Raw genomic sequence first — 26887 nt, 5'->3', positions numbered from 1 at the left:
ATGCAGGTCAGGGAGAACAGGGATGTAGGTCAGTGAGTACAGGGATGTCGGTCAGGGAGTACAGGGATGTAGGTCAGAGATTGCAGGGATGTAGATCAGTGAGTACAGGGATGTATGTCAGGGAGCACAGGGATGTATGTCAGAGAGTACAGGGATGTAGGTCAGTGAGTACAGGGATGCAGGCCAGTGAGTACAGGGATGTAGGTCAGAAATTACAGGGATGTAGGACAGAGAGTACAGGGATGTAGGTCAGAAATTACAGGGATGAAGGTCAGTGAGTACAGGAATGTAGGTCAGGGAGTACAGGGATGTAGATCAGTGAGTACAGGTATGTACGTCAGAGATTACAGGGTTGTAAGTCAGGGAGTACAGGGATGTAGGTCAGGGAGTACAGGGATGTAGGTCAGGGAGTACAGGGATGTAGGTCTTTGAGTACAGGGAAGTAGGTCAGTGAGTACAAGGATGTAGGTCAGAGATTATAGGGTTGTAGGTCAGAAATTACAGGGACGTAGGTCAGAGATTACGGCGATGTAGATCAGAAATTACAGGGATGTAGGTCAGAGATTACAGGGATGTAGGTCAGAGATTACAGGGATGTAGGTCAGAAATTACAGGGATGTAGGTCAGAGATTACAGGGATGTAGGTCAGGGAGTACAGGGATGTAGGTCAGGGAGTACAGAGGTGTATGTCAGGGAGTACAGGGATGTAGGTCAGAGTGTACAGGGATGTATGTCAGGGAGTACAGGGATGTATGTCAGGGAGTACAGCGATGTATGTCAGTCAGTACAGGGATGTAGGTCAGAGTGTACAGGGATGTATGTCAGGGAGTACAGGGATGTAGGTCAGAGATTACAGGGATGTAGATCAGTGAGTACAGGGATGTAGTTCAGGGATTACAGGGATGTATGTCAGAGAGTACAGGGATGTATGTTAGAGAGTACACGGATCTATGTCAGTGAGTACAGGGATGTAGGTTAGAGATTACAGGGATGTACGTAAGGGAGTACAGGGATGTACGTCAGGGAGTACAGGGATGTAGGTCAGTGAGTACAGGGATGTAGTTCAGTGAGTACAGGGATGTACATAAGGGAGTACAGGGATGTAGTTCAGAGATTACAGGGATGTAGATCAGTGAGTACAGGGATGTAGGTCAGAGGTTACAGGGATGTACGTCAGAGAGTACAGGGATGTAGGTCAGGGAGTACAGGAATGTAGGTCAGCGATTACAGGGATGTTGGTCAGTGAGTACAGCGATTTAGGTCAGGGAGTACAGGGATGTAGGTCAGAGAGTACAGGGATGTAGATCAGTGAGTACAGGTATGTACGTCAGAGATTACAGGGATGTAATTCAGAGATTACAGGGATGTAGGTCAGAGATTACAGGGATGTACGTCAGAGATTACAGGGATGTAGTTCAGGGAGTACAGGGATGTAGGTTAGAGAGTATAGGGATGTAGAACAGGGAGTACAGGGATGTAGGTCAGAAATTACAGGGATGTAGATCAATGAGTACAGGGATGTATGTCAGAGAGTACAGGGATGTAGGTCAGAGATTACAGGGATATAGGTCAGTGAGTACAGGGATGTAGTTCAGAGATTACAGGGATGTACGTCAGAGAGTACAGGGATGTCGGTCAGGGAGTACAGGAATGTAGGTCAGAGATTACAGGGATGTAGGTCAGTGAGTACAGGGATGCAGGTCAGGGAGTACAGGGATGTAGGTCAGGGAGTACAGGGATGTAGGTCAGTGAGTACAGGGAAGTAGGTCAGTGAGTACAAGGATGTAGGTCAGAGATTATAGGGTTGTAGGTCAGAAATTACAGGGATGTAGGTCAGAGATTACAGCGATGTAGGTCAGAAATTACAGGGATGTAGGTCAGAGATTACAGGGATGTAGGTCAGAGATTACAGGGATGTAGGTCAGAAATTACAAGGATGTAAGTCAGAGATTACAGGGATGTAGGTCAGGGAGTACAGGGATGTAGGTAAGGGAGTACAGAGATGTATGTCAGGGAGTACAGGGATGTAGGTCAGAGTGTACAGGGATGTATGTCAGGGAGTACAGGGATGTATGTCAGGGAGTACAGCGATGTATGTCAGTCAGTACAGGGATGTAGGTCAGAGTGTACAGGGATGTATGTCAGGGAGTACAGGGATGTAGGTCAGGGAGTACAGGGATGTATGTCAGTGAGTACACGGATGTAGGTCAGAGATTACAGGGATGTAGATCAGTGAGTACAGGGATGTAGGTCAGGGATTACAGGGATGTATGTCAGAGAGTACAGGGATGTATGTCAGAGAGTACAGGGATCTATGTCAGTGAGTACAGGGTTGTAGGTTAGAGATTACAGGGATGTACGTAAGGGAGTACAGGGATGTACGTCAGGGAGTACAGGAATGTAGGTCAGTGAGTACAGGGATGTAGGTCAGAGAGTACAGGGATGTACGTAAGGGAGTACAGGGATGTACGTCAGGGAGTACAGGGATGTAGGTCGGTGAGTACAGGGATGTAGGTCAGGGAGTACAGGGATGTAGGTCACTGAGTACAGGGATGTAGGTCAGTGCGTACAGGGATCTAGGTCAGGGAGTACAGGGATGTAGGTCAGGGAGTACAGGGATGTAGGTCAGTGAGTACAGGGATGTAGGTCAGTGAGTACAGGGATGTAGGTCAGTGAGTACAGGGATGTAGGTCAGTGAGTACAGGGATGTAGGTCAGGGAGTACAGGGATGAAGGTCAGGGAGTACAGGGATGTAGGTCATTGAGTACAGGGATGTAGGTCAGAGAGTACAGGGATGTAGGTCAGGGAGTACAGTGTTGTATATCAGTGAGTACAGGGATGTAGGTCAGAGATTACAGGGATGTAGGTCAGAGATTACAGGGATGTAGGTCAGTGAGTACAGGGATGTAGGTCAGGGAGTACGGGGATGTAAGTCAGTGAGTACAGGGATGTAAGTCAGAGAGTACAGGGATGTAGGTCAGGGAGTACAGTGATGTAGGTCAGGGAGTACAGGGATGTATTTCAGTGAGTACAGGAATGTAGATCAGTGAGTACACGGATGTAGGTCAGGGAGTACTGGGATGTAGGTCAGTGAGTACAGGGATGTAGGTCAATGCGTACAGGGATGTAGGTTAGGGAGTACAGGGATGTAGGTCAGGGTGTACAGGGATGTAGGTCAGTGAGTACAGGAATGTAGGTCAGTGAGTAAAGGGATGTAGATCAGTGCGTACAGGGATGTAGGTCAGGGAGTACAGGGATGTAGGTCATTGAGTACAGGGATGTAGGTCAGTGAGTACAGGGATGTAGGTCAATGAGTACAGGGACGTAAGTCAGGGAGTACAGGGATGTAGGTCAGTGAGTAAAGGGATGTAGGTCAGGGAGTACAGTGATGTAGATCAGTGCGTACAGGGATGTAGGTCAGGGAGTACAGGGATGTAGGTCATTGAGTACAGGGATGTAGGTCAGAGAGTACAGGGATGTAAGTCAGGGAGTACAGGGATGTATGTCAGTGAGTACAGGGATGTAGGTCAGAGATTACAGGGATGTAGGTCAGAGATTACAGGGATGTAGGTCAGTGAGTACAGGGATGTAGGTCAGGGAGTACGGGGATGTAGGTCAATGAGTACAGGGACGTAAGTCAGGGAGTACAGGGATGTAGGTCAGTGAGTAAAGGGATGTAGGTCAGGGAGTACAGTGATGTAGATCAGTGCGTACAGGGATGTAGGTCAGGGAGTACAGGGATGTAGGTCAGAGATTACAGGGATGTAGGTCAGAGATTACAGGGATGTAGGTCAGAAATTACAGGGATGTAGGTCAGAGATTACAGGGATGTAGGTCAGGGAGTACAGGGATGTAGGTCAGGGAGTACAGAGATGTATGTCAGGGAGTACAGGGATGTAGGTCAGAGTGTACAGGGATGTATGTCAGGGAGTACAGGGATGTATGTCAGGGAGTACAGCGATGTATGTCAGTCAGTACAGGGATGTAGGTCAGAGTGTACAGGGATGTATGTCAGGGAGTACAGGGATGTAGGTCAGAGTGTACAGGGATGTATGTCAGGGAGTACAGGGATGTATGTCAGGGAGTAACAGTGATGTATGTCAGTCAGTACAGGGATGTAGGTCAGAGTGTACAGGGCTGTATGTCAGGGAGTACAGGGATGTAGGTCAGAGATTACAGGGATGTAGATCAGTGAGTACAGGGATGTAGTTCAGGGATTACAGGGATGTATGTCAGAGAGTACAGGGATGTATGTTAGAGAGTACACGGATCTATGTCAGTGAGTACAGGGATGTAGGTTAGAGATTACAGGGATGTACGTAAGGGAGTACAGGGATGTACGTCAGGGAGTACAGGGATGTAGGTCAGTGAGTACAGGGATGTAGTTCAGTGAGTACAGGGATGTACATAAGGGAGTACAGGGATGTAGTTCAGAGATTACAGGGATGTAGATCAGTGAGTACAGGGATGTAGGTCAGAGATTACAGGGATGTACGTCAGAGAGTACAGGGATGTAGGTCAGGGAGTACAGGAATGTTGGTCAGAGATTACAGGGATGTAGGTCAGTGAGTACAGCGATGTAGGTCAGGGAGTACAGGGATGTAGGTCAGAGAGTACAGGGATGTAGATCAGTGAGTACAGGTATGTACGTCAGAGATTACAGGGATGTAATTCAGAGATTACAGGGATGTAGGTCAGAGATTACAGGGATGTACGTCAGAGATTACAGGGATGTAGTTCAGGGAGTACAGGGATGTAGGTTAGAGAGTATAGGGATGTAGAACAGGGAGTACAGGGATGTAGGTCAGAAATTACAGGGATGTAGATCAATGAGTACAGGGATGTATGTCAGAGAGTACAGGGATGTAGGTCAGAGATTACAGGGATGTAGGTCAGTGAGTACAGGGATGTAGTTCAGAGATTACAGGGATGTACGTCAGAGAGTACAGGGATGTCGGTCAGGGAGTACAGGAATGTAGGTCAGAGATTACAGGGATGTAGGTCAGTGAGTACAGGGATGTAGGTCAGAGATTATAGGGTTGTAGGTCAGAAATTACAGGGATGTAGGTCAGAGATTACAGCGATGTAGGTCAGAAATTACAGGGATGTAGGTCAGGGATTACAGGGATGTAGGTCAGAGATTACAGGGATGTAGGTCAGAAATTACAGGGATGTAAGTCAGAGATTACAGGGATGTAGGTCAGGGAGTACAGGGATGTAGGTCAGGGAGTACAGAGATGTATGTCAGGGAGTACAGGGATGTAGGTCAGACAGTACAGGGATGTATGTCAGTGAGTACAGGGATGTAGGTCAGGGAGTACAGGGATGTATGTCAGGGAGTACAGCGATGTATGTCAGTCAGTACAGGGATGTAGGTCAGAGTGTACAGGGATGTATGTCAGGGAGTACAGGGATGTAGGTCAGGGAGTACAGGGATGTATGTCAGTGAGTACACGGATGTAGGTCAGAGATTACAGGGATGTAGATCAGTGAGTACAGGGATGTAGGTCAGGTATTACAGGGATGTATGTCAGAGAGTACAGGGATGTATGTCAGAGAGTACAGGGATCTATGTCAGTGAGTACAGGGTTGTAGGTTAGAGATTACAGGGATGTACGTAAGGGAGTACAGGGATGTACGTCAGGGAGTACAGGAATGTAGGTCAGTGAGTACAGGGATGTAGGTCAGAGAGTACAGGGATGTACGTAAGGGAGTACAGGGATGTACGTCAGGGAGTACAGGGATGTAGGTCGGTGAGTACAGGGATGTAGGTCAGGGAGTACAGGGATGTAGGTCACTGAGTACAGGGATGTAGGTCAGGGAGTACAGGGATGTAGGTCAGGGAGTACAGGGATGTAGGTCAGGGAGTACAGGGATGTAGGTCAGTGAGTACAGGGATGTAGGTCAGTGAGTACAGGGATGTAGATCAGTGCGTACAGGGATGAAGGTCAGGGAGTACAGGGATGTAGGTCATTGAGTACAGGGATGTAGGTCAGAGAGTACAGGGATGTAGGTCAGGGAGTACAGTGTTGTATATCAGTGAGTACAGGGATGTAGGTCAGAGATTACAGGGATGTAGGTCAGAGATTACAGGGATGTAGGTCAGTGAGTACAGGGATGTAGGTCAGGGAGTACGGGGATGTAAGTCAGTGAGTACAGGGATGTAAGTCAGAGAGTACAGGGATGTAGGTCAGGGAGTACAGTGATGTAGGTCAGGGAGTACAGGGATGTATTTCAGTGAGTACAGGAATGTAGATCAGTGAGTACACGGATGTAGGTCAGGGAGTACTGGGATATAGGTCAGTGAGTACAGGGATGTAGGTCAATGCGTACAGGGATGTAGGTTAGGGAGTACAGGGATGTAGGTCAGGGTGTACAGGGATGTAGGTCAGTGAGTACAGGAATGTAGGTCAGTGAGTAAAGGGATGTAGGTCAGGGAGTACAGTGATGTAGATCAGTGTGTACAGGGATATAGGTCAGGGAGTACAGGGAAGTAGGTCATTGAGTACAGGGATGTAGGTCAGAGAGTACAGGATGTAGGTGAGTGAGTACAGGGATGTACGTAAGGGAGTACAGGGATGTACGTCAGTGAGTACAGGGATGTAGGTCGGTGAGTACAGGAATGTAGGTCAGGGAGTACAGGGATGTAGGTCATTGAGCACAGGGATGTAGGTCAGTGCGTACAGGGATGTAGGTCAGGGAGTACAGGGATGTAGGTCCGGGAGTACAGGGATATAGGTCAGTGAGTACAGGGATGTAGGCCAGTGCGTACAGGGATGTAGGTCAGGGAGTACAGGGATGTAGGTCAGGGAGTACAGGGATGTAGGTCAGTGAGTACAGGGATGTAGGTCAGTGAGTACAGGGATGTAGGTCAGTGAGTACAGGGATGTAGATCAGTGCGTACAGGGATGTAGGTCAGGGAGTACAGGGATGTAGGTCATTGAGTACAGGGATGTAGGTCAGAGAGTACAGGGATGTAAGTCAGGGAGTACAGGGATGTATGTCAGTGAGTACAGGGATGTAGGTCAGAGATTACAGGGATGTAGGTCAGAGATTACAGGGATGTAGGTCAGAGATTACAGGGATGTAGGTCAGTGAGTACAGGGATGTAGGTCAGGGAGTACGGGGATGTAGGTCAATGAGTACAGGGACGTAAGTCAGGGAGTACAGGGATGTAGGTCAGTGAGTAAAGGGATGTAGGTCAGGGAGTACAGTGATGTAGATCAGTGCGTACAGGGATGTAGGTCAGGGAGTACAGGGATGTAGGTCAGAGATTACAGGGATGTAGGTCAGAGATTACAGGGATGTAGGTCAGAAATTACAGGGATGTAGGTCAGAGATTACAGGGATGTAGGTCAGGGAGTACAGGGATGTAGGTCAGGGAGTACAGAGATGTATGTCAGGGAGTACAGGGATGTAGGTCAGAGTGTACAGGGATGTATGTCAGGGAGTACAGGGATGTATGTCAGGGAGTACAGCGATGTATGTCAGTCAGTACAGGGATGTAGGTCAGAGTGTACAGGGATGTATGTCAGGGAGTATAGGGATGTAGGTCAGAGATTACAGGGATGTAGATCAGTGAGTACAGGGATGTAGTTCAGGGATTACAGGGATGTATGTCAGAGAGTACAGGGATGTATGTTAGAGAGTACACGGATCTATGTCAGTGAGTACAGGGATGTAGGTTAGAGATTACAGGGATGTACGTAAGGGAGTACAGGGATGTACGTCAGGGAGTACAGGGATGTAGGTCAGTGAGTACAGGGATGTAGTTCAGTGAGTACAGGGATGTACATAAGGGAGTACAGGGATGTAGTTCAGAGATTACAGGGATGTAGATCAGTGAGTACAGGGATGTAGGTCAGAGATTACAGGGATGTACGTCAGAGAGTACAGGGATGTAGGTCAGGGAGTACAGGAATGTAGGTCAGAGATTACAGGGATGTAGGTCAGTGAGTACAGCGATGTAGGTCAGGGAGTACAGGGATGTAGGTCAGAGAGTACAGGGATGTAGATCAGTGAGTACAGGTATGTACGTCAGAGATTACAGGGATGTAATTCAGAGATTACAGGGATGTAGGTCAGAGATTACAGGGATGTACGTCAGAGATTACAGGGATGTAGTTCAGGGAGTACAGGGATGTAGGTTAGAGAGTATAGGGATGTAGAACAGGGAGTACAGGGATGTAGGTCAGAAATTACAGGGATGTAGATCAATGAGTACAGGGATGTATGTCAGAGAGTACAGGGATGTAGGTCAGAGATTACAGGGATGTAGGTCAGTGAGTACAGGGATGTAGTTCAGAGATTACAGGGATGTACGTCAGAGAGTACAGGGATGTCGGTCAGGGAGTACAGGAATGTAGGTCAGAGATTACAGGGATGTAGATCAGTGAGTACAGGGATGCAGGTCAGGGAGTACAGGGATGTAGGTCAGGGAGTACAGGGATGTAGGTCAGTGAGTACAGGGAAGTAGGTCAGTGAGTACAAGGATGTAGGTCAGAGATTATAGGGTTGTAGGTCAGAAATTACAGGGATGTAGGTCAGAGATTACAGCGATGTAGGTCAGAAATTACAGGGATGTAGGTGAGGGAGTACAGGGATGAAGGTCAGGGAGTACAGGGATGTAGGTCAGGGAGTACAGGGATGTAGGTCAGTGAGTACAGGGAAGTAGGTCAGTGAGTACAAGGATGTAGGTCAGAGATTATAGGGTTGTAGGTCAGAAATTACAGGGATGTAGGTCAGAGATTACAGCGATGTAGGTCAGAAATTACAGGGATGTAGGTCAGAGATTACAGGGATGTAGGTCAGAGATTACAGGGATGTAGGTCAGAAATTACAAGGATGTAAGTCAGAGATTACAGGGATGTAGGTCAGGGAGTACAGGGATGTAGGTAAGGGAGTACAGAGATGTATGTCAGGGAGTACAGGGATGTAGGTCAGAGTGTACAGGGATGTATGTCAGGGAGTACAGGGATGTATGTCAGGGAGTACAGCGATGTATGTCAGTCAGTACAGGGATGTAGGTCAGAGTGTACAGGGATGTATGTCAGGGAGTACAGGGATGTAGGTCAGGGAGTACAGGGATGTATGTCAGTGAGTACACGGATGTAGGTCAGAGATTACAGGGATGTAGATCAGTGAGTACAGGGATGTAGGTCAGGGATTACAGGGATGTATGTCAGAGAGTACAGGGATGTATGTCAGAGAGTACAGGGATCTATGTCAGTGAGTACAGGGTTGTAGGTTAGAGATTACAGGGATGTACGTAAGGGAGTACAGGGATGTACGTCAGGGAGTACAGGAATGTAGGTCAGTGAGTACAGGGATGTAGGTCAGAGAGTACAGGGATGTACGTAAGGGAGTACAGGGATGTACGTCAGGGAGTACAGGGATGTAGGTCGGTGAGTACAGGGATGTAGGTCAGGGAGTACAGGGATGTAGGTCACTGAGTACAGGGATGTAGGTCAGTGCGTACAGGGATCTAGGTCAGGGAGTACAGGGATGTAGGTCAGGGAGTACAGGGATGTAGGTCAGTGAGTACAGGGATGTAGGTCAGTGAGTACAGGGATGTAGGTCAGTGAGTACAGGGATGTAGGTCAGTGAGTACAGGGATGTAGGTCAGGGAGTACAGGGATGAAGGTCAGGGAGTACAGGGATGTAGGTCATTGAGTACAGGGATGTAGGTCAGAGAGTACAGGGATGTAGGTCAGGGAGTACAGTGTTGTATATCAGTGAGTACAGGGATGTAGGTCAGAGATTACAGGGATGTAGGTCAGAGATTACAGGGATGTAGGTCAGTGAGTACAGGGATGTAGGTCAGGGAGTACGGGGATGTAAGTCAGTGAGTACAGGGATGTAAGTCAGAGAGTACAGGGATGTAGGTCAGGGAGTACAGTGATGTAGGTCAGGGAGTACAGGGATGTATTTCAGTGAGTACAGGAATGTAGATCAGTGAGTACACGGATGTAGGTCAGGGAGTACTGGGATGTAGGTCAGTGAGTACAGGGATGTAGGTCAATGCGTACAGGGATGTAGGTTAGGGAGTACAGGGATGTAGGTCAGGGTGTACAGGGATGTAGGTCAGTGAGTACAGGAATGTAGGTCAGTGAGTAAAGGGATGTAGATCAGTGCGTACAGGGATGTAGGTCAGGGAGTACAGGGATGTAGGTCATTGAGTACAGGGATGTAGGTCAGTGAGTACAGGGATGTAGGTCAATGAGTACAGGGACGTAAGTCAGGGAGTACAGGGATGTAGGTCAGTGAGTAAAGGGATGTAGGTCAGGGAGTACAGTGATGTAGATCAGTGCGTACAGGGATGTAGGTCAGGGAGTACAGGGATGTAGGTCATTGAGTACAGGGATGTAGGTCAGAGAGTACAGGGATGTAAGTCAGGGAGTACAGGGATGTATGTCAGTGAGTACAGGGATGTAGGTCAGAGATTACAGGGATGTAGGTCAGAGATTACAGGGATGTAGGTCAGTGAGTACAGGGATGTAGGTCAGGGAGTACGGGGATGTAGGTCAATGAGTACAGGGACGTAAGTCAGGGAGTACAGGGATGTAGGTCAGTGAGTAAAGGGATGTAGGTCAGGGAGTACAGTGATGTAGATCAGTGCGTACAGGGATGTAGGTCAGGGAGTACAGGGATGTAGGTCAGAGATTACAGGGATGTAGGTCAGAGATTACAGGGATGTAGGTCAGAAATTACAGGGATGTAGGTCAGAGATTACAGGGATGTAGGTCAGGGAGTACAGGGATGTAGGTCAGGGAGTACAGAGATGTATGTCAGGGAGTACAGGGATGTAGGTCAGAGTGTACAGGGATGTATGTCAGGGAGTACAGGGATGTATGTCAGGGAGTACAGCGATGTATGTCAGTCAGTACAGGGATGTAGGTCAGAGTGTACAGGGATGTATGTCAGGGAGTACAGGGATGTAGGTCAGAGTGTACAGGGATGTATGTCAGGGAGTACAGGGATGTATGTCAGGGAGTAACAGTGATGTATGTCAGTCAGTACAGGGATGTAGGTCAGAGTGTACAGGGCTGTATGTCAGGGAGTACAGGGATGTAGGTCAGAGATTACAGGGATGTAGATCAGTGAGTACAGGGATGTAGTTCAGGGATTACAGGGATGTATGTCAGAGAGTACAGGGATGTATGTTAGAGAGTACACGGATCTATGTCAGTGAGTACAGGGATGTAGGTTAGAGATTACAGGGATGTACGTAAGGGAGTACAGGGATGTACGTCAGGGAGTACAGGGATGTAGGTCAGTGAGTACAGGGATGTAGTTCAGTGAGTACAGGGATGTACATAAGGGAGTACAGGGATGTAGTTCAGAGATTACAGGGATGTAGATCAGTGAGTACAGGGATGTAGGTCAGAGATTACAGGGATGTACGTCAGAGAGTACAGGGATGTAGGTCAGGGAGTACAGGAATGTTGGTCAGAGATTACAGGGATGTAGGTCAGTGAGTACAGCGATGTAGGTCAGGGAGTACAGGGATGTAGGTCAGAGAGTACAGGGATGTAGATCAGTGAGTACAGGTATGTACGTCAGAGATTACAGGGATGTAATTCAGAGATTACAGGGATGTAGGTCAGAGATTACAGGGATGTACGTCAGAGATTACAGGGATGTAGTTCAGGGAGTACAGGGATGTAGGTTAGAGAGTATAGGGATGTAGAACAGGGAGTACAGGGATGTAGGTCAGAAATTACAGGGATGTAGATCAATGAGTACAGGGATGTATGTCAGAGAGTACAGGGATGTAGGTCAGAGATTACAGGGATGTAGGTCAGTGAGTACAGGGATGTAGTTCAGAGATTACAGGGATGTACGTCAGAGAGTACAGGGATGTCGGTCAGGGAGTACAGGAATGTAGGTCAGAGATTACAGGGATGTAGGTCAGTGAGTACAGGGATGTAGGTCAGAGATTATAGGGTTGTAGGTCAGAAATTACAGGGATGTAGGTCAGAGATTACAGCGATGTAGGTCAGAAATTACAGGGATGTAGGTCAGGGATTACAGGGATGTAGGTCAGAGATTACAGGGATGTAGGTCAGAAATTACAGGGATGTAAGTCAGAGATTACAGGGATGTAGGTCAGGGAGTACAGGGATGTAGGTCAGGGAGTACAGAGATGTATGTCAGGGAGTACAGGGATGTAGGTCAGACAGTACAGGGATGTATGTCAGTGAGTACAGGGATGTAGGTCAGGGAGTACAGGGATGTATGTCAGGGAGTACAGCGATGTATGTCAGTCAGTACAGGGATGTAGGTCAGAGTGTACAGGGATGTATGTCAGGGAGTACAGGGATGTAGGTCAGGGAGTACAGGGATGTATGTCAGTGAGTACACGGATGTAGGTCAGAGATTACAGGGATGTAGATCAGTGAGTACAGGGATGTAGGTCAGGTATTACAGGGATGTATGTCAGAGAGTACAGGGATGTATGTCAGAGAGCACAGGGATCTATGTCAGTGAGTACAGGGTTGTAGGTTAGAGATTACAGGGATGTACGTAAGGGAGTACAGGGATGTACGTCAGGGAGTACAGGAATGTAGGTCAGTGAGTACAGGGATGTAGGTCAGAGAGTACAGGGATGTACGTAAGGGAGTACAGGGATGTACGTCAGGGAGTACAGGGATGTAGGTCGGTGAGTACAGGGATGTAGGTCAGGGAGTACAGGGATGTAGGTCACTGAGTACAGGGATGTAGGTCAGTGCGTACAGGGATCTAGGTCAGGGAGTACAGGGATGTAGGTCAGGGAGTACAGGGATGTAGGTCAGGGAGTACAGGGATGTAGGTCAGTGAGTACAGGGATGTAGGTCAGTGAGTACAGGGATGTAGATCAGTGCGTACAGGGATGAAGGTCAGGGAGTACAGGGATGTAGGTCATTGAGTACAGGGATGTAGGTCAGAGAGTACAGGGATGTAGGTCAGGGAGTACAGTGTTGTATATCAGTGAGTACAGGGATGTAGGTCAGAGATTACAGGGATGTAGGTCAGAGATTACAGGGATGTAGGTCAGTGAGTACAGGGATGTAGGTCAGGGAGTACGGGGATGTAAGTCAGTGAGTACAGGGATGTAAGTCAGAGAGTACAGGGATGTAGGTCAGGGAGTACAGTGATGTAGGTCAGGGAGTACAGGGATGTATTTCAGTGAGTACAGGAATGTAGATCAGTGAGTACACGGATGTAGGTCAGGGAGTACTGGGATATAGGTCAGTGAGTACAGGGATGTAGGTCAATGCGTACAGGGATGTAGGTTAGGGAGTACAGGGATGTAGGTCAGGGTGTACAGGGATGTAGGTCAGTGAGTACAGGAATGTAGGTCAGTGAGTAAAGGGATGTAGGTCAGGGAGTACAGTGATGTAGATCAGTGTGTACAGGGATATAGGTCAGGGAGTACAGGGAAGTAGGTCATTGAGTACAGGGATGTAGGTCAGAGAGTACAGGATGTAGGTGAGTGAGTACAGGGATGTACGTAAGGGAGTACAGGGATGTACGTCAGTGAGTACAGGGATGTAGGTCGGTGAGTACAGGAATGTAGGTCAGGGAGTACAGGGATGTAGGTCATTGAGCACAGGGATGTAGGTCAGTGCGTACAGGGATGTAGGTCAGGGAGTACAGGGATGTAGGTCCGGGAGTACAGGGATATAGGTCAGTGAGTACAGGGATGTAGGCCAGTGCGTACAGGGATGTAGGTCAGGGAGTACAGGGATGTAGGTCAGGGAGTACAGGGATGTAGGTCAGTGAGTACAGGGATGTAGGTCAGTGAGTACAGGGATGTAGGTCAGTGAGTACAGGGATGTAGATCAGTGCGTACAGGGATGTAGGTCAGGGAGTACAGGGATGTAGGTCATTGAGTACAGGGATGTAGGTCAGAGAGTACAGGGATGTAAGTCAGGGAGTACAGGGATGTATGTCAGTGAGTACAGGGATGTAGGTCAGAGATTACAGGGATGTAGGTCAGAGATTACAGGGATGTAGGTCAGAGATTACAGGGATGTAGGTCAGTGAGTACAGGGATGTAGGTCAGGGAGTACGGGGATGTAGGTCAATGAGTACAGGGACGTATGTCAGGGAGTACAGGGATGTAGGTCAGTGAGTAAAGGGATGTAGGTCAGGGAGTACAGTGATGTAGATCAGTGCGTACAGGGATGTATGTCAGGGAGTACAGGGATGTAGGTCAGAGATTACAGGGATGTAGGTCAGAGATTACAGGGATGTAGGTCAGAAATTACAGGGATGTAGGTCAGAGATTACAGAGATGTATGTCAGGGAGTACAGGGATGTAGGTCAGAGTGTACAGGGATGTATGTCAGGGAGTACAGGGATGTATGTCAGGGAGTACAGCGATGTATGTCAGTCAGTACAGGGATGTAGGTCAGAGTGTACAGGGATGTATGTCAGGGAGTATAGGGATGTAGGTCAGAGATTACAGGGATGTAGATCAGTGAGTACAGGGATGTAGTTCAGGGATTACAGGGATGTATGTCAGAGAGTACAGGGATGTATGTTAGAGAGTACACGGATCTATGTCAGTGAGTACAGGGATGTAGGTTAGAGATTACAGGGATGTACGTAAGGGAGTACAGGGATGTACGTCAGGGAGTACAGGGATGTAGGTCAGTGAGTACAGGGATGTAGTTCAGTGAGTACAGGGATGTACATAAGGGAGTACAGGGATGTAGTTCAGAGATTACAGGGATGTAGATCAGTGAGTACAGGGATGTAGGTCAGAGATTACAGGGATGTACGTCAGAGAGTACAGGGATGTAGGTCAGGGAGTACAGGAATGTAGGTCAGAGATTACAGGGATGTAGGTCAGTGAGTACAGCGATGTAGGTCAGTGAGTACAGGGATTTAGGTCAGAGAGTACAGGGATGTAGATCAGTGAGTACAGGTATGTACGTCAGAGATTACAGGGATGTAATTCAGAGATTACAGGGATGTAGGTCAGAGATTACAGGGATGTACGTCAGAGATTACAGGGATGTAGTTCAGGGAGTACAGGGATGTAGGTTAGAGAGTATAGGGATGTAGAACAGGGAGTACAGGGATGTAGGTCAGAAATTACAGGGATGTAGATCAATGAGTACAGGGATGTATGTCAGAGAGTACAGGGATGTAGGTCAGAGATTACAGGGATGTAGGTCAGTGAGTACAGGGATGTAGTTCAGAGATTACAGGGATGTACGTCAGAGAGTACAGGGATGTCGGTCAGGGAGTACAGGAATGTAGGTCAGAGATTACAGGGATGTAGGTCAGTGAGTACAGGGATGCAGGTCAGGGAGTACAGGGATGTAGGTCAGGGAGTACAGGGATGTAGGTCAGTGAGTACAGGGAAGTAGGTCAGTGAGTACAAGGATGTAGGTCAGAGATTATAGGGTTGTAGGTCAGAAATTACAGGGATGTAGGTCAGAGATTACAGCGATGTAGGTCAGAAATTACAGGGATGTAGGTCAGAGATTACAGGGATGTAGGTCAGAGATTACAGGGATGTAGGTCAGAGATTACAGGGATGTAGGTCAGAAATTACAGGGATGTAAGTCAGAGATTACAGGGATGTAGGTCAGGGAGTACAGGGATGTAGGTCAGGGAGTACAGAGATGTATGTCAGGGAGTACAGGGATGTAGGTCAGACAGTACAGGGATGTATGTCAGTGAGTACAGGGATGTAGGTCAGGGAGTACAGGGATGTATGTCAGGGAGTACAGCGATGTATGTCAGTCAGTACAGGGATGTAGGTCAGAGTGTACAGGGATGTATGTCAGGGAGTACAGGGATGTAGGTCAGGGAGTACAGGGATGTATGTCAGTGAGTACACGGATGTAGGTCAGAGATTACAGGGATGTAGATCAGTGAGTACAGGGATGTAGGTCAGGGATTACAGGGATGTATGTCAGAGAGTACAGGGATGTATGTCAGAGAGTACAGGGATCTATGTCAGTGAGTACAGGGTTGTAGGTTAGAGATTACAGGGATGTACGTAAGGGAGTACAGGGATGTACGTCAGGGAGTACAGGAATGTAGGTCAGTGAGTACAGGGATGTAGGTCAGAGAGTACAGGGATGTACGTAAGGGAGTACAGGGATGTACGTCAGGGAGTACAGGGATGTAGGTCGGTGAGTACAGGGATGTAGGTCAGGGAGTACAGGGATGTAGGTCACTGAGTACAGGGATGTAGGTCAGTGCGTACAGGGATCTAGGTCAGGGAGTACAGGGATGTAGGTCAGGGAGTACAGGGATGTAGGTCGGTGAGTACAGGGATGTAGGTCAGTGAGTACAGGGATGTAGGTCAGTGAGTACAGGGATGTAGGTCAGGGAGTACATTGATGTAGATCAGTGCGTACAGGGATGAAGGTCAGGGAGTACAGGGATGTAGGTCATTGAGTATAGGGATGTAGGTCAGAGAGTACAGGGATGTAGGTCAGGGAGTACAGTGTTGTATATCAGTGAGTACAGGGATGTAGGTCAGAGATTACAGGGATGTAGGTCAGAGATTACAGGGATGTAGGTCAGTGAGTACAGGGATGTAGGTCAGGGAGTACGGGGATGTAAGTCAGTGAGTACAGGGATGTAAGTCAGAGAGTACAGGGATGTAGGTCAGGGAGTACAGTGATGTAGGTCGGGGAGTACAGGGATGTATTTCAGTGAGTACAGGAATGTAGATCAGTGAGTACACGGATGTAGGTCAGGGAGTACTGGGATGTAGGTCAGTGAGTACAGGGATGTAGGTCAATGCGTACAGGGATGTAGGTTAGGGAGTACAGGGATGTAGGTCAGGGTGTACAGGGATGTAGGTCAGTGAGTACAGGAATGTAGGTCAGTGAGTAAAGGGATGTAGGTCAGGGAGTACAGTGATGTAGATCAGTGCGTACAGGGATATAGGTCAGGGAGTACAGGGAAGTAGGTCATTGAGTACAGGGATGTAGGTCAGAGAGTACAGGATGTAGGTGAGTGAGTACAGGGATGTACGTAAGGGAGTACAGGGATGTACGTCAGTGAGTACAGGGATGTAGGTCGGTGAGTACAGGAATGTAGGTCAGGGAGTACAGGGATGTAGGTCATTGAGCACAGGGATGTAGGTCAGTGCGTACAGGGATGTAGGTCAGGGAGTACAGGGATGTAGGTCCGGGAGTACAGGGATATAGGTCAGTGAGTACAGGGATGTAGGCCAGTGCGTACAGGGATGTAGGTCAGGGAGTACAGGGATGTAGGTCAGGGAGTACAGGGATGTAGGTCAGTGAGTACAGGGATGTAGGTCATTGAGTACAGGGATGTAGGTCAGAGAGTACAGGGATGTAAGTCAGGGAGTACAGGGATGTATGTCAGTGAGTACAGGGATGTAGGTCAGAGATTACAGGGATGTAGGTCAGAGATTACAGGGATGTAGGTCAGTGAGTACAGGGATGTAGGTCAGGGAGTACGGGGATGTAGGTCAATGAGTACAGGGACGTAAGTCAGGGAGTACAGGGATGTAGGTCAGTGAGTAAAGGGATGTAGGTTAGGGAGTACAGTGATGTAGATCAGTGCGTACAGGGATGTAGGTCAGGGAGTACAGGGATGTAGGTCAGAGATTACAGGGATGTAGGTCAGAGATTACAGGGATGTAGGTCAGAGAGTACAGGGATATAGGTCAGTGAGTACAGGGATGTAGGTCAGGGAGTACGGGGATGTAAGTCAGTGAGTACAGGGATGTAAGTCAGGGAGTACAGGGATGTAGGTCAGGGAGTACAGGGATGTAGGTCAGGGAGTACAGGGATGTATGTCAGTGAGTACAGGAATGTAGATCTGTGAGTATAGGGATGTATGCCAGGGAATACAGGAATGAGGGATGAGCAGAACCGCACATCCACAGCACGATATTGGGTTGGCTATATTTTATGGAGGGTGACATGTGGGAAGGTGACCAGGAGAAAACTAGAACTGGCGAATGTAAAGGTGACAACAACATGAAGGTGGCTGCGTCAGCAAATCATGGGCAGGGACAGCAACAGGCAATGTTACAGAGACATAAGTGGCCAGTCTGGGATGAAGAAGAAGTCACAATTCAAATTTAATGCATATTGCTGTAAATAAGGTAGATGATATCAAAGCTTTTCGTCTTTTACTTATCAGGATAACTCGTACGAAATTGCCAACAGTAACGGGGAGCAACAATTTATTCTGCATGTGAAGCGAGTGCTGATTGGTTGGCAAGTGGACTCTGATTGGTGGATGAGTTGCCATGGAGAATGCAGCATGAAACAGTTAACTGCCCAGCTTTGTTCAAGTTCAAACTGGGCATGTCGACTTTGATTGGTCAAGGCATTGCCCTGGAAAATGAACCAGGAAATTCCCTAAGTTTTTGTTTAGTTGAAAAAGGTGCAAAGTGTGGACATGTTCTTTCTGTCTACAAAGGACAGAGCCCTGTGTGTGATTATATGTGGCTTCTAGCACATGTAAGTGAGCCACACTACGAGCCCAGCTGACAATCTTAAATTGGTTTTCAGTGTAATTCTTAGCACAATCAGGGTTGTTTAGCAGGTATTGTCCAATCCTGGACACTAAGCTTTGAGTTTAGCAAGCACGGACTTCTTGGGTCCTGTCGGTATTTTGCCTGTTGCGGACAGCTGAAGGGACGTACTATTTGATATGATCCACCAATTATTGGGACATACAGCCTATATACCTGGCATCACGTCGGCACTGAAATTCATATACCACATTCTTCATTTGTGTGATAAGCAGAGTGTCTTTTTGACTTGATGGCAGCATCATGTTAGTGGAGGATACAACTCATGTTGCTGCAAGTAACAGTGTGCAATGGCTTGCTTCACCTGTGGCTCAAATTTTTGAGACACCTTACCCTTACTGGGCACTGTTCAGGACCAAAAGTCCTGAAGGTCCATTTATGAGTTTGTGCAATATACAGTGAGCAATGATCTGATCAGGGTAGCCATTATCCCAAAGGATAGCTTTGATGCACCCTATTTCAGCATAAAACTTGCAAATGGCTCAGGCCCTATTTATGAGGTTGGCAATAAGGCAAATCTTATAGAGTGTGGAACTGTAGGAATCATAACACATATATTGAGCAGGCTTGAGGTAGACAATAGTAAGGCTTTCTAGGGTAAGGTGTCTCAAAAGTTTTAGCAACAGGTCCAGCAACATCTTGATTTTAAAATTCTCATCCTTGTTTTCAAATCCCTTATTGCCTCACGCCTCCCTATCTCTGTAATCATCTCCAACCTCACAACCCTTTTGAGATATCTGCGCTCCTCTAATTCTGGCTTACTGTGAATTTCCAATTATAATTGCTGCATCATTGGTGGCCATGCTTTCAGTTGCCTAGGCCCCAAGCTCTCAAATTCCCTCCCGAAAACTCTCTGCCTCTCTACTTCACCTTCCTCTCTTAAGACACTCCTTAATACCTTCCTCATTGACCAAGCTTTTGGTCATCTGACTTAATACTTCCTTATGTGGCTCAGTGTCATACTGTATTTTATAATGCTTCTGTAAAGTGTCTTGGGACGTTTCATTATGTTAAAAGTGTTATATAAGTATAGGTTGTTATAGTTGTTGATGTACAGTTTTACTTAAGAGGAAGACTGTACCATCAATGCACAGTTTCCAGGAATGTCCTGATAACCCTAGTGTAGTAATGTTCTACCTAAATGCCTTCCCCTATCATTGGTTTGTTTAAATCTAGAGTATACCCTGCACCCCTGCTGCAACACCATTTAAATAATTGAACTCGACAGACAAGTTATTCATATTTTTAATTTTTCTACTTCTGGTTAGTTTCCCTATAATCAGTTTTCCTGTTCCACCTTATTGCTGCCAAGACATCAGCAGGCCAAGTGACCTATGACTATTCAACAACACAAAATAGGTCCTAGTGATGATAATGGCAAGTGATGATTTAACACCAATATCGCCATTTGACTACAAAGGTGCCGGCAGTATCAGCTACCTGATTAAATGGTGTCTTTATCTTCCCATCAATGACCTCACAAACCCATCAGATATGGATATGGATGAGGAGCCTCACAGTCATGCATTACTACCACATTGTATTCAATGATCCATTAATACAGAAGGTTATGGTACACCAACAAGCCACTCAATCCATCAAGTCCTTGTCAATAGTTTTCTCCACATGATTAGTTTGAGACTGATGCATGGCTATGGGGAGAGAGTGGGTCAGTGGGATTAGTTCAGGATTGATACAGGATGATGGGAAAAGCATAAGGCAATGGAATTAGTTTAGGATAGAGGCAGGACTATGGAGAGAGAGCATAGGACAGTGGGATTAGCAAAATTAACAAAAGCCTGGCTCATTCACAATGGGTCGAATGGCCTTCTCTGTTGGTCCAATGATTTTTCAACTATATTAATCCTAAGGACCTCCTTCTGCTAAAATACACTCAACACATTCCTAGCACAGTAGCTCCAGGTTCAGAATACCCACCACATGTCCATGTGCAGTTCAGTGTGATGGAAATCTTCGACTTTCCTGTAACAAAAGAGGCCATAATTATTAATGGCAGAGCTTGGAATTGAGGCCAGTCTTCCAGTCAATCAATAAAGAGTAATATAACCAATATGGTCAGTACGAAGGTTAACACTGCTGGGTTACAGCAAACATTTCACTGTCATTGGCATAGAACTTTTGTCTTTTCATAATAGAGTTAACTCATCCTCTATCCACGCCTCAATTAACCAGAGCCTGGATTGATTTTTTTGCCATTCTCTGAATCCTTCCCACAGCCTCTTTAACTGGTTGATTCTGCTGATGTGTCTGTCCCATAGTGAAGCAATAAGTAGAAGCACCATCTGACTGACTTTGCTATACTTGTTAGGGTCCATCCAGGTCTGACTCTATCCAAGTTGGGGGTGGGTTGGGGAGGGGGTGGGTGGTGAGGAGTTGGGTGGCAAGAGAAATTCCCTTAATGTCAGAGAGGGGTAAAATCAGCCAGGGTTCCAGCTGTGTGGTGACACAGCTGGCAAGTCTGAGCATGTGAGGGAGGGAGTAAGGGCAGGATCAAATGCCCTGTATAATCAAAAAGCCTGCTGACACAAGAATGGACTAGCATTAGGAATACTGAACAAAGATACCACACCACCCACCAACTCCCCAATCTCCTATGTACAACACCGTGGGAGATAGACTAGGGCAGCTTGCAGTGACTTAATGTAGCAATATTGACACTCACAGGAGAAACGTTTCATTCCAAATGGGATTCAGGGTCTGCTTCTTGACTTCTGTTCTTTGAATTTGATCTTGAGGGATTGAATCTTTCACTACAGCTTTCTGTCGTCTCCTGGGCAGGGGACTGTCTGTTCTGTTGGCCTCTTCTTCTTGGTGTTCTTCAGTAACCATCACTCCCAGCAAACAATAAGGGTCACTGAAACCTAGACAAGAAATTCAATGAGAACATTTGAATTAGAAGAGGTTGAGTATAACTTGATTCATGGTAAGCATACCAGAGCGATCACAGTCGAAAAAATCTGATTGCACTTCAGAATCTCCTACAATCTCATACACGCCCTTCCTCACATACCTGGGCAGGATACCTGAAAAGACTTGTCATTTTGGCAGGTGGGACCAATGTTTACCTGTACCACCTTTAGAGGGGATCGCCTGCCCATAGTAAAATCCACCTGATTTTAACCCCACTCCATTTGTCAGGGTATTTCCCAGTTAGCTGTTGGTGGCTACCTTCACTGTAGCCACCAACAGCTTTCTCTCTGTCACTCTCTACCTTATCTTTTTGTTTTATCAGCGATCCTCTAAAAATGTTCTTCTCTTGTTTGTCCGAATACAACATCCTCAGTGTTGATCCTCTGACCCATATCTCCTTGAGTTGAAATCAAGGGGATAATTTTACCCTTTGGGGGAATCATGTAGAATGAACAATACTGGATCAGCTGCCCATTATACACCTCCTCAATTCTCCCTTCCATTGGAGATTTGACAGGAGGTTTAAAGGCTGAAACAGGATTCAAAATTCAAGGGTGTGCCTTCTAGGCTGTCTGAGGCAACAGGTCAAATGCTTTACAGTGGATGCTGTTAGAAGACTCTTATCAAACAGGTAATCTTACAGATGTCCATAGACAACATGGAAGAAGAGATAGTGAGGTTGACCTGTTGCTTGTCTGTGTGAGAACATGGTAACCCTAGTGTTATCTGTGGCAGATATCTCAGTTACTGAATGCTCACACTGTTGCTCATGTTTTGTAGTCATGGATGACTTCAGCTTGCTTAGAGAATGGTCACAGTCCACCATGAGGGAGGGATTCTGATTTCTCAAGATTGTCCACTGTTCTATGTTTAAAAAGGCCAATGAGCATCATAGCAAGATGCCCTCCAGAAGTGACATGACTGCAGTGGCACTGGGATGACTAGTTGACACTCATGCCAGTGTCAGTTCTGTGGCCTGTTGTCATGTGACAGAAAGCACAACTTTTGAAAGTACACTTACATCTTCAACTAGGGGAGCGCCTTGAAGGACAACACATAAAGGACAAGCACAAGAGCATAACATGGAGCTAGAGTTTCCGTTTGTTTGCGCTGTTTTTTTTGCCATGTTTTGCCCAATATCGGTGTAACTGGTGCAGTGGATCATGGAGTTTTAAGTGTAAATTGCAATTGGTGCAAATCAAGTTTCAGCAATCTTTTGCATTAGTTTTAAAAGCAGCACTAGCAACAGATCCTGTTCACAAAACCGGCTACAGCCTCAGGGTGAATTAATCACCATTGGGAGTTTGTTAATTATGTCCTTTGTGAACCTTTGAGGAAGCTTCTAAAATTGAGGGAATAGGATACTAACAGATATGCTTAGAAAATTATTAAATGAATTTATAAAATAATTATTAAGGAACTGACTACAGTACCCCAATATAACTAGAAAATAGTTTTGTTTATTCTTTTTAAAGGCAGTTTCAGTCACTTAAAATCAGGTTACTCAAAGATGATGAATTGATACTGATTTTAAATGCTTATTCTTTGGTATAAATATATCAAGGAATATTTTTTAAAGAAATTTTTCAAAAATAAACTGTTTTAAAGTGTTCTTTGACTATGCTGATTCATGGCAGATACTGCAATTGGCAAAAGCAAATAGGTTTGAGCAGAAGCTTAAAGAAGAAACACTTTTCAAAACTTGAGCAATTTTGAGCACGATTTGTGCTAGAATCACCAATTGAACCCAAAGCGGAGACTCTATCCATTAAGGGTAATCTTGAGTCCCATGTCCAGCCCAAACTTTGCCTGAATGGGATTTGACTCATGTTGCTGCCACTTGCTTCTTACTGACTTGTATAACATGGTGCATATCATACACCAACAGGACAGCCCTTCAACTCTTCTTAGGAGAAATACGGTTACCTTGGAGGGTGATGCATTATCTAATTAATTCTCTTTAGCCTGAAGACTATAACAGGTCTTGCTCTATTGCTGCCCACATGAAGCAAACAGACATACTTACCATTTGCATCTTTGGCCAGAATTCCTTGGGCTTCCTTTACTATTATCTTCAGGAAGACAGTGGGTGGCTGTGGAAGAGGCACAGAGAAACCAAGAGGAACCTCAATATAATTGCCACAGCAGAATAACTTTCAAATTATAATAGACCTTGCCCAAAATTGTAACAGTTTATGAAAACATTTGGAATGCCCTCATTGTGACTTTGTCTTCAATATCACATATCCGTCACTGTATTCCTCTACGAAGTACCCCACATCCATCAATATCACTCTCTTACATCTTCTCACTGTAATAATTTCCTCATTCCACACTATAATAATCTCACATCCCCCATGTAAATGTTCTGGTATACTCTATACCTCTGACTTACTCAGTCTGCTATCCCGTGTAACTTTCACCATAACAACTTCCTATTACCTTACCCACTTTGTATTTCACATACCTTACAAAGTGCCCTTTTAGGAAGTAGTGATAAATGTTACAACAAACAAACCCTAAACTGTAATCATGCCCATAAATAGAGCTTTTGAGGCCGTTCAGCTCACTTTCAGCCGTTTGACCTGCTCCAGCATAACTTTGTGTTCTTCTTGGTCCATCTGGAAAGCCTAGAAAGAGAGGGGCAAGAAACTGTCAAACAGGTTATTGTGGGAAAGCTCATTCTGTCAGTGTTCACAGTTCAAGAGTCCAGATGAGACACTAGAAATTCTTTGCATTTCCCTAATGATTGTTTGCTTACTTAATGTGCAGGTTTTTCATTCTGGAAACTGCATAATCAGTTTGAATACGACATTCAGTCCTTATGACATCTGAAGACAAGAGGTCGCACTGAAAGTGCAGCAGGACGTGAGCAGATCAGAGCATAAACTGCATGTGTACCCAGCATTAATTATGAATGGCCTGTTTCTGTGCCTTGAAATCCATATTTGGTAAACTTTGGTCTATCAACTGGAATTCTCTAGTAACCGGAATTTTTGGCAGTTTGATTGTTTTTAAAAACCAATCATTTTCAGTATTCAGATAATGCATTCTTTTAAAAAAAACTATACTAATAACAATAGATTGTAAATCTGCAGAAGCTGTTCTTAGGCTTTACACTGAAAATATTAAATTATTGGGTCAATTTTGGCTATTGTGCCTGAACAAAGGTATGCTGCATCTTGTCTTGTGTACAAAATAATGTAACTCCCCATTAACTGGCATTCTTGTTTACCCTGCACCACCCATTCCTACAGTATTCCAGATAACAAAGATTTTAGTGTAATTCTATAATATGTAGTACTTTTCAGCATAGGATCCTACATACATAAAGCACAGTTTACAGCAATGATGAATTTAAAGATTATCAACAGTTGTAGTGATCACAGAATCTGTGAAATTCATTTTCTCTGGGGTTCTGGGGACCATATGTCCCATGGGAGTGCAACCATCAGGCCACAAATTAGACTGCAGCCAGGAAATGCTGAATCATTGCCTTCCCTGGCAGGTTCTGTGGGGCCTCGCTAAGGGGGTAAAGTCCCAATTGTCCTTAAATAAGGTCAGCGGTGTAACAGGTGGTGTGAGCCTTCTCACCTTATTTCATAGGCTCTGACTGGCCTGCTTCCTTGTCAGTTGCAGGTCAGTGCTCAGTTTTCTTACCCCTTCAACCCTCAGCCCAGAAAATCTTGGGGCAGCAATAAAGGCACGATCTACATCTCTACATCCCTCAATCAACATCACAAAAACATCTGGTCATTTATTGAATTGCTGTCTGTGAGATCTCACTGTGTGAAAATTGGCTGCCATATTTCCTACAATTAGCCATAAAGTGCCATGAACGTCCTGAGGTTGTGAAAAACACTTTATCAATGCAAGTCTTTCTTTTTACCCACTGGAGCCATAGGGAACTGTACATTAATGTATTTGAATAGCTATCTGTTGAGGAAGAGAGATGTGTTCAGTTAGTTTACTCACATTCTTCAGGTAATGAAGGAGCTCATTCTTGTCTGTGCTGTGGGACGCTGAAGGCTTACCACTGCGATGAACAAAGGTGTACAGGGCTTCTTCATACAACAGGTTTAACTGCATGAAACAGAATAACACCAGAGTCAGCTTCTGAACATCTAGTCAGACTGTAATGCTGCAAAATGTTCATAGGTCTTGCTTTCAGAGCAAGAAAAATTCAGCACCTGGACAAATCCTGCTTCTTTTCACCGTCCAATGGCTCCTGTTGGCAGGTGCTTTTGTGAATGCCCCACTTCAGCTACCCAGAAATACGATTGTCCCTGAAAATGGGCATGCAGGGATACGGTGGGGTGGGTGGGGCATAGCCAATGGGGGTGGGGGAAAAGATGGGCTAGAGGGGGGTAGTGGGTATTCCCTTTCCTTCCTCCAAAGGAGCTGAATTCCAGAAGTGAGATGAGAGTGACTGACCTTAATCAAAGCAGCATTTAACTGTCTGTGGCATCAAGGAGCCCAAACAAAATTTAACTCAATGGGATCAGAGGGAAAACTATCCACCAGTTGAAGTCATACCTAGCAGAAAGGAAGATGGTTGTGATTGTTGGAGGTCAGTCATCTCAACCCCAGAATATCACTGCAGGAGTTCCTTGGGGTAGTGTCCTAGGCCCAACCATCTTCAGCTGCTTCATCAGGTTCTGCAACAGTCCATGCCCACTTGCAACAAACCCTGGAAAATATCCAGGCTAATGCTAATAAGCTGCAAGTAAGATTCATGCCATACACGTGCCAGGCAATCTCCAATAAGAGGGAATCTACCCATCTCTCCTTGACATTCAATGTCATCACAATCATTAAATCCCCCATCATTAACATACTGACAGTTACCATTGACCAGAAACTGAACTGGACTAGCCATATAAATACTATGGCTACAAGAGCAGGCCAGAGGCTGGGAATTCCAAAGCCTGTCCACCATCTACAAGGCACAAGTCAAGAGTGTGGTGGAATACTCTTCACTTGCCTGGATGAGTGCAGCTCCAACAACACTTGAGAAGCTCGACACAAATTAACACATGGAAGTATGATGTTATTGCTGTCACTGAATTATGGTTGGGAGGGGCAGGATTGGCAGCTCAATATTCCAGGATATAGGGTCTTCAGGCAAGACAGGGAAGGAAGTAAAAGAGGAGGGGGTATTGCAATATTGATCAAGGAATCAATTACAGCAGTAAGGAGGGATGACGTCTTAGGAAGTTCCTCAAGTGAAGACATATGGGCAGAACTTAAAAACAAAAAAGGAGCAATCATATTGCTGGGAGTGTACTTTAGGCCCCCAAACAGTCAGAGCAAAATAGAAGATAATATAGGCAAATTTCAGAGAGGTGTACAAACAATAGGGTAGTAATAGTGGGGGATTTCAATTTCCTCAACGTTAACCGGGTTAGACATAATGTGATAGGTTTA

General features: G+C 46.0%; 1 protein-coding gene across 3 annotated transcripts in view; it reads right to left on the bottom strand.

Moving 5' to 3' along the window:
• The window catches only part of unc13d (unc-13 homolog D (C. elegans)), a 276077-nt gene that overhangs the window by 199306 nt on the left and 49884 nt on the right, over positions 1–26887 (bottom strand). For 2 of the 3 annotated variants that reach the window (XM_041217092.1, XM_041217093.1), the window contains exons 5-9: positions 25436–25543; positions 24031–24090; positions 23487–23553; positions 21213–21411; positions 20468–20512 (exon numbers count right to left, since the gene is read on the bottom strand). In XM_041217092.1, coding sequence (XP_041073026.1) covers positions 20468–20512; positions 21213–21411; positions 23487–23553; positions 24031–24090; positions 25436–25543 — 479 coding nt within the window. The remainder of the gene's footprint in view (positions 1–20467; positions 20513–21212; positions 21412–23486; positions 23554–24030; positions 24091–25435; positions 25544–26887) is intronic. The other variant, XM_041217094.1, reaches the window with a different exon arrangement.

The sequence above is a fragment of the Carcharodon carcharias genome, chromosome 22 (genome assembly GCF_017639515.1).
Source record: "Carcharodon carcharias isolate sCarCar2 chromosome 22, sCarCar2.pri, whole genome shotgun sequence".
Classification (NCBI taxonomy): Eukaryota; Metazoa; Chordata; class Chondrichthyes; order Lamniformes; family Lamnidae; genus Carcharodon; species Carcharodon carcharias.
Note: the sequence above shows the minus strand (reverse complement) of the source record. Positions and strands in the feature narration are given on the sequence as shown.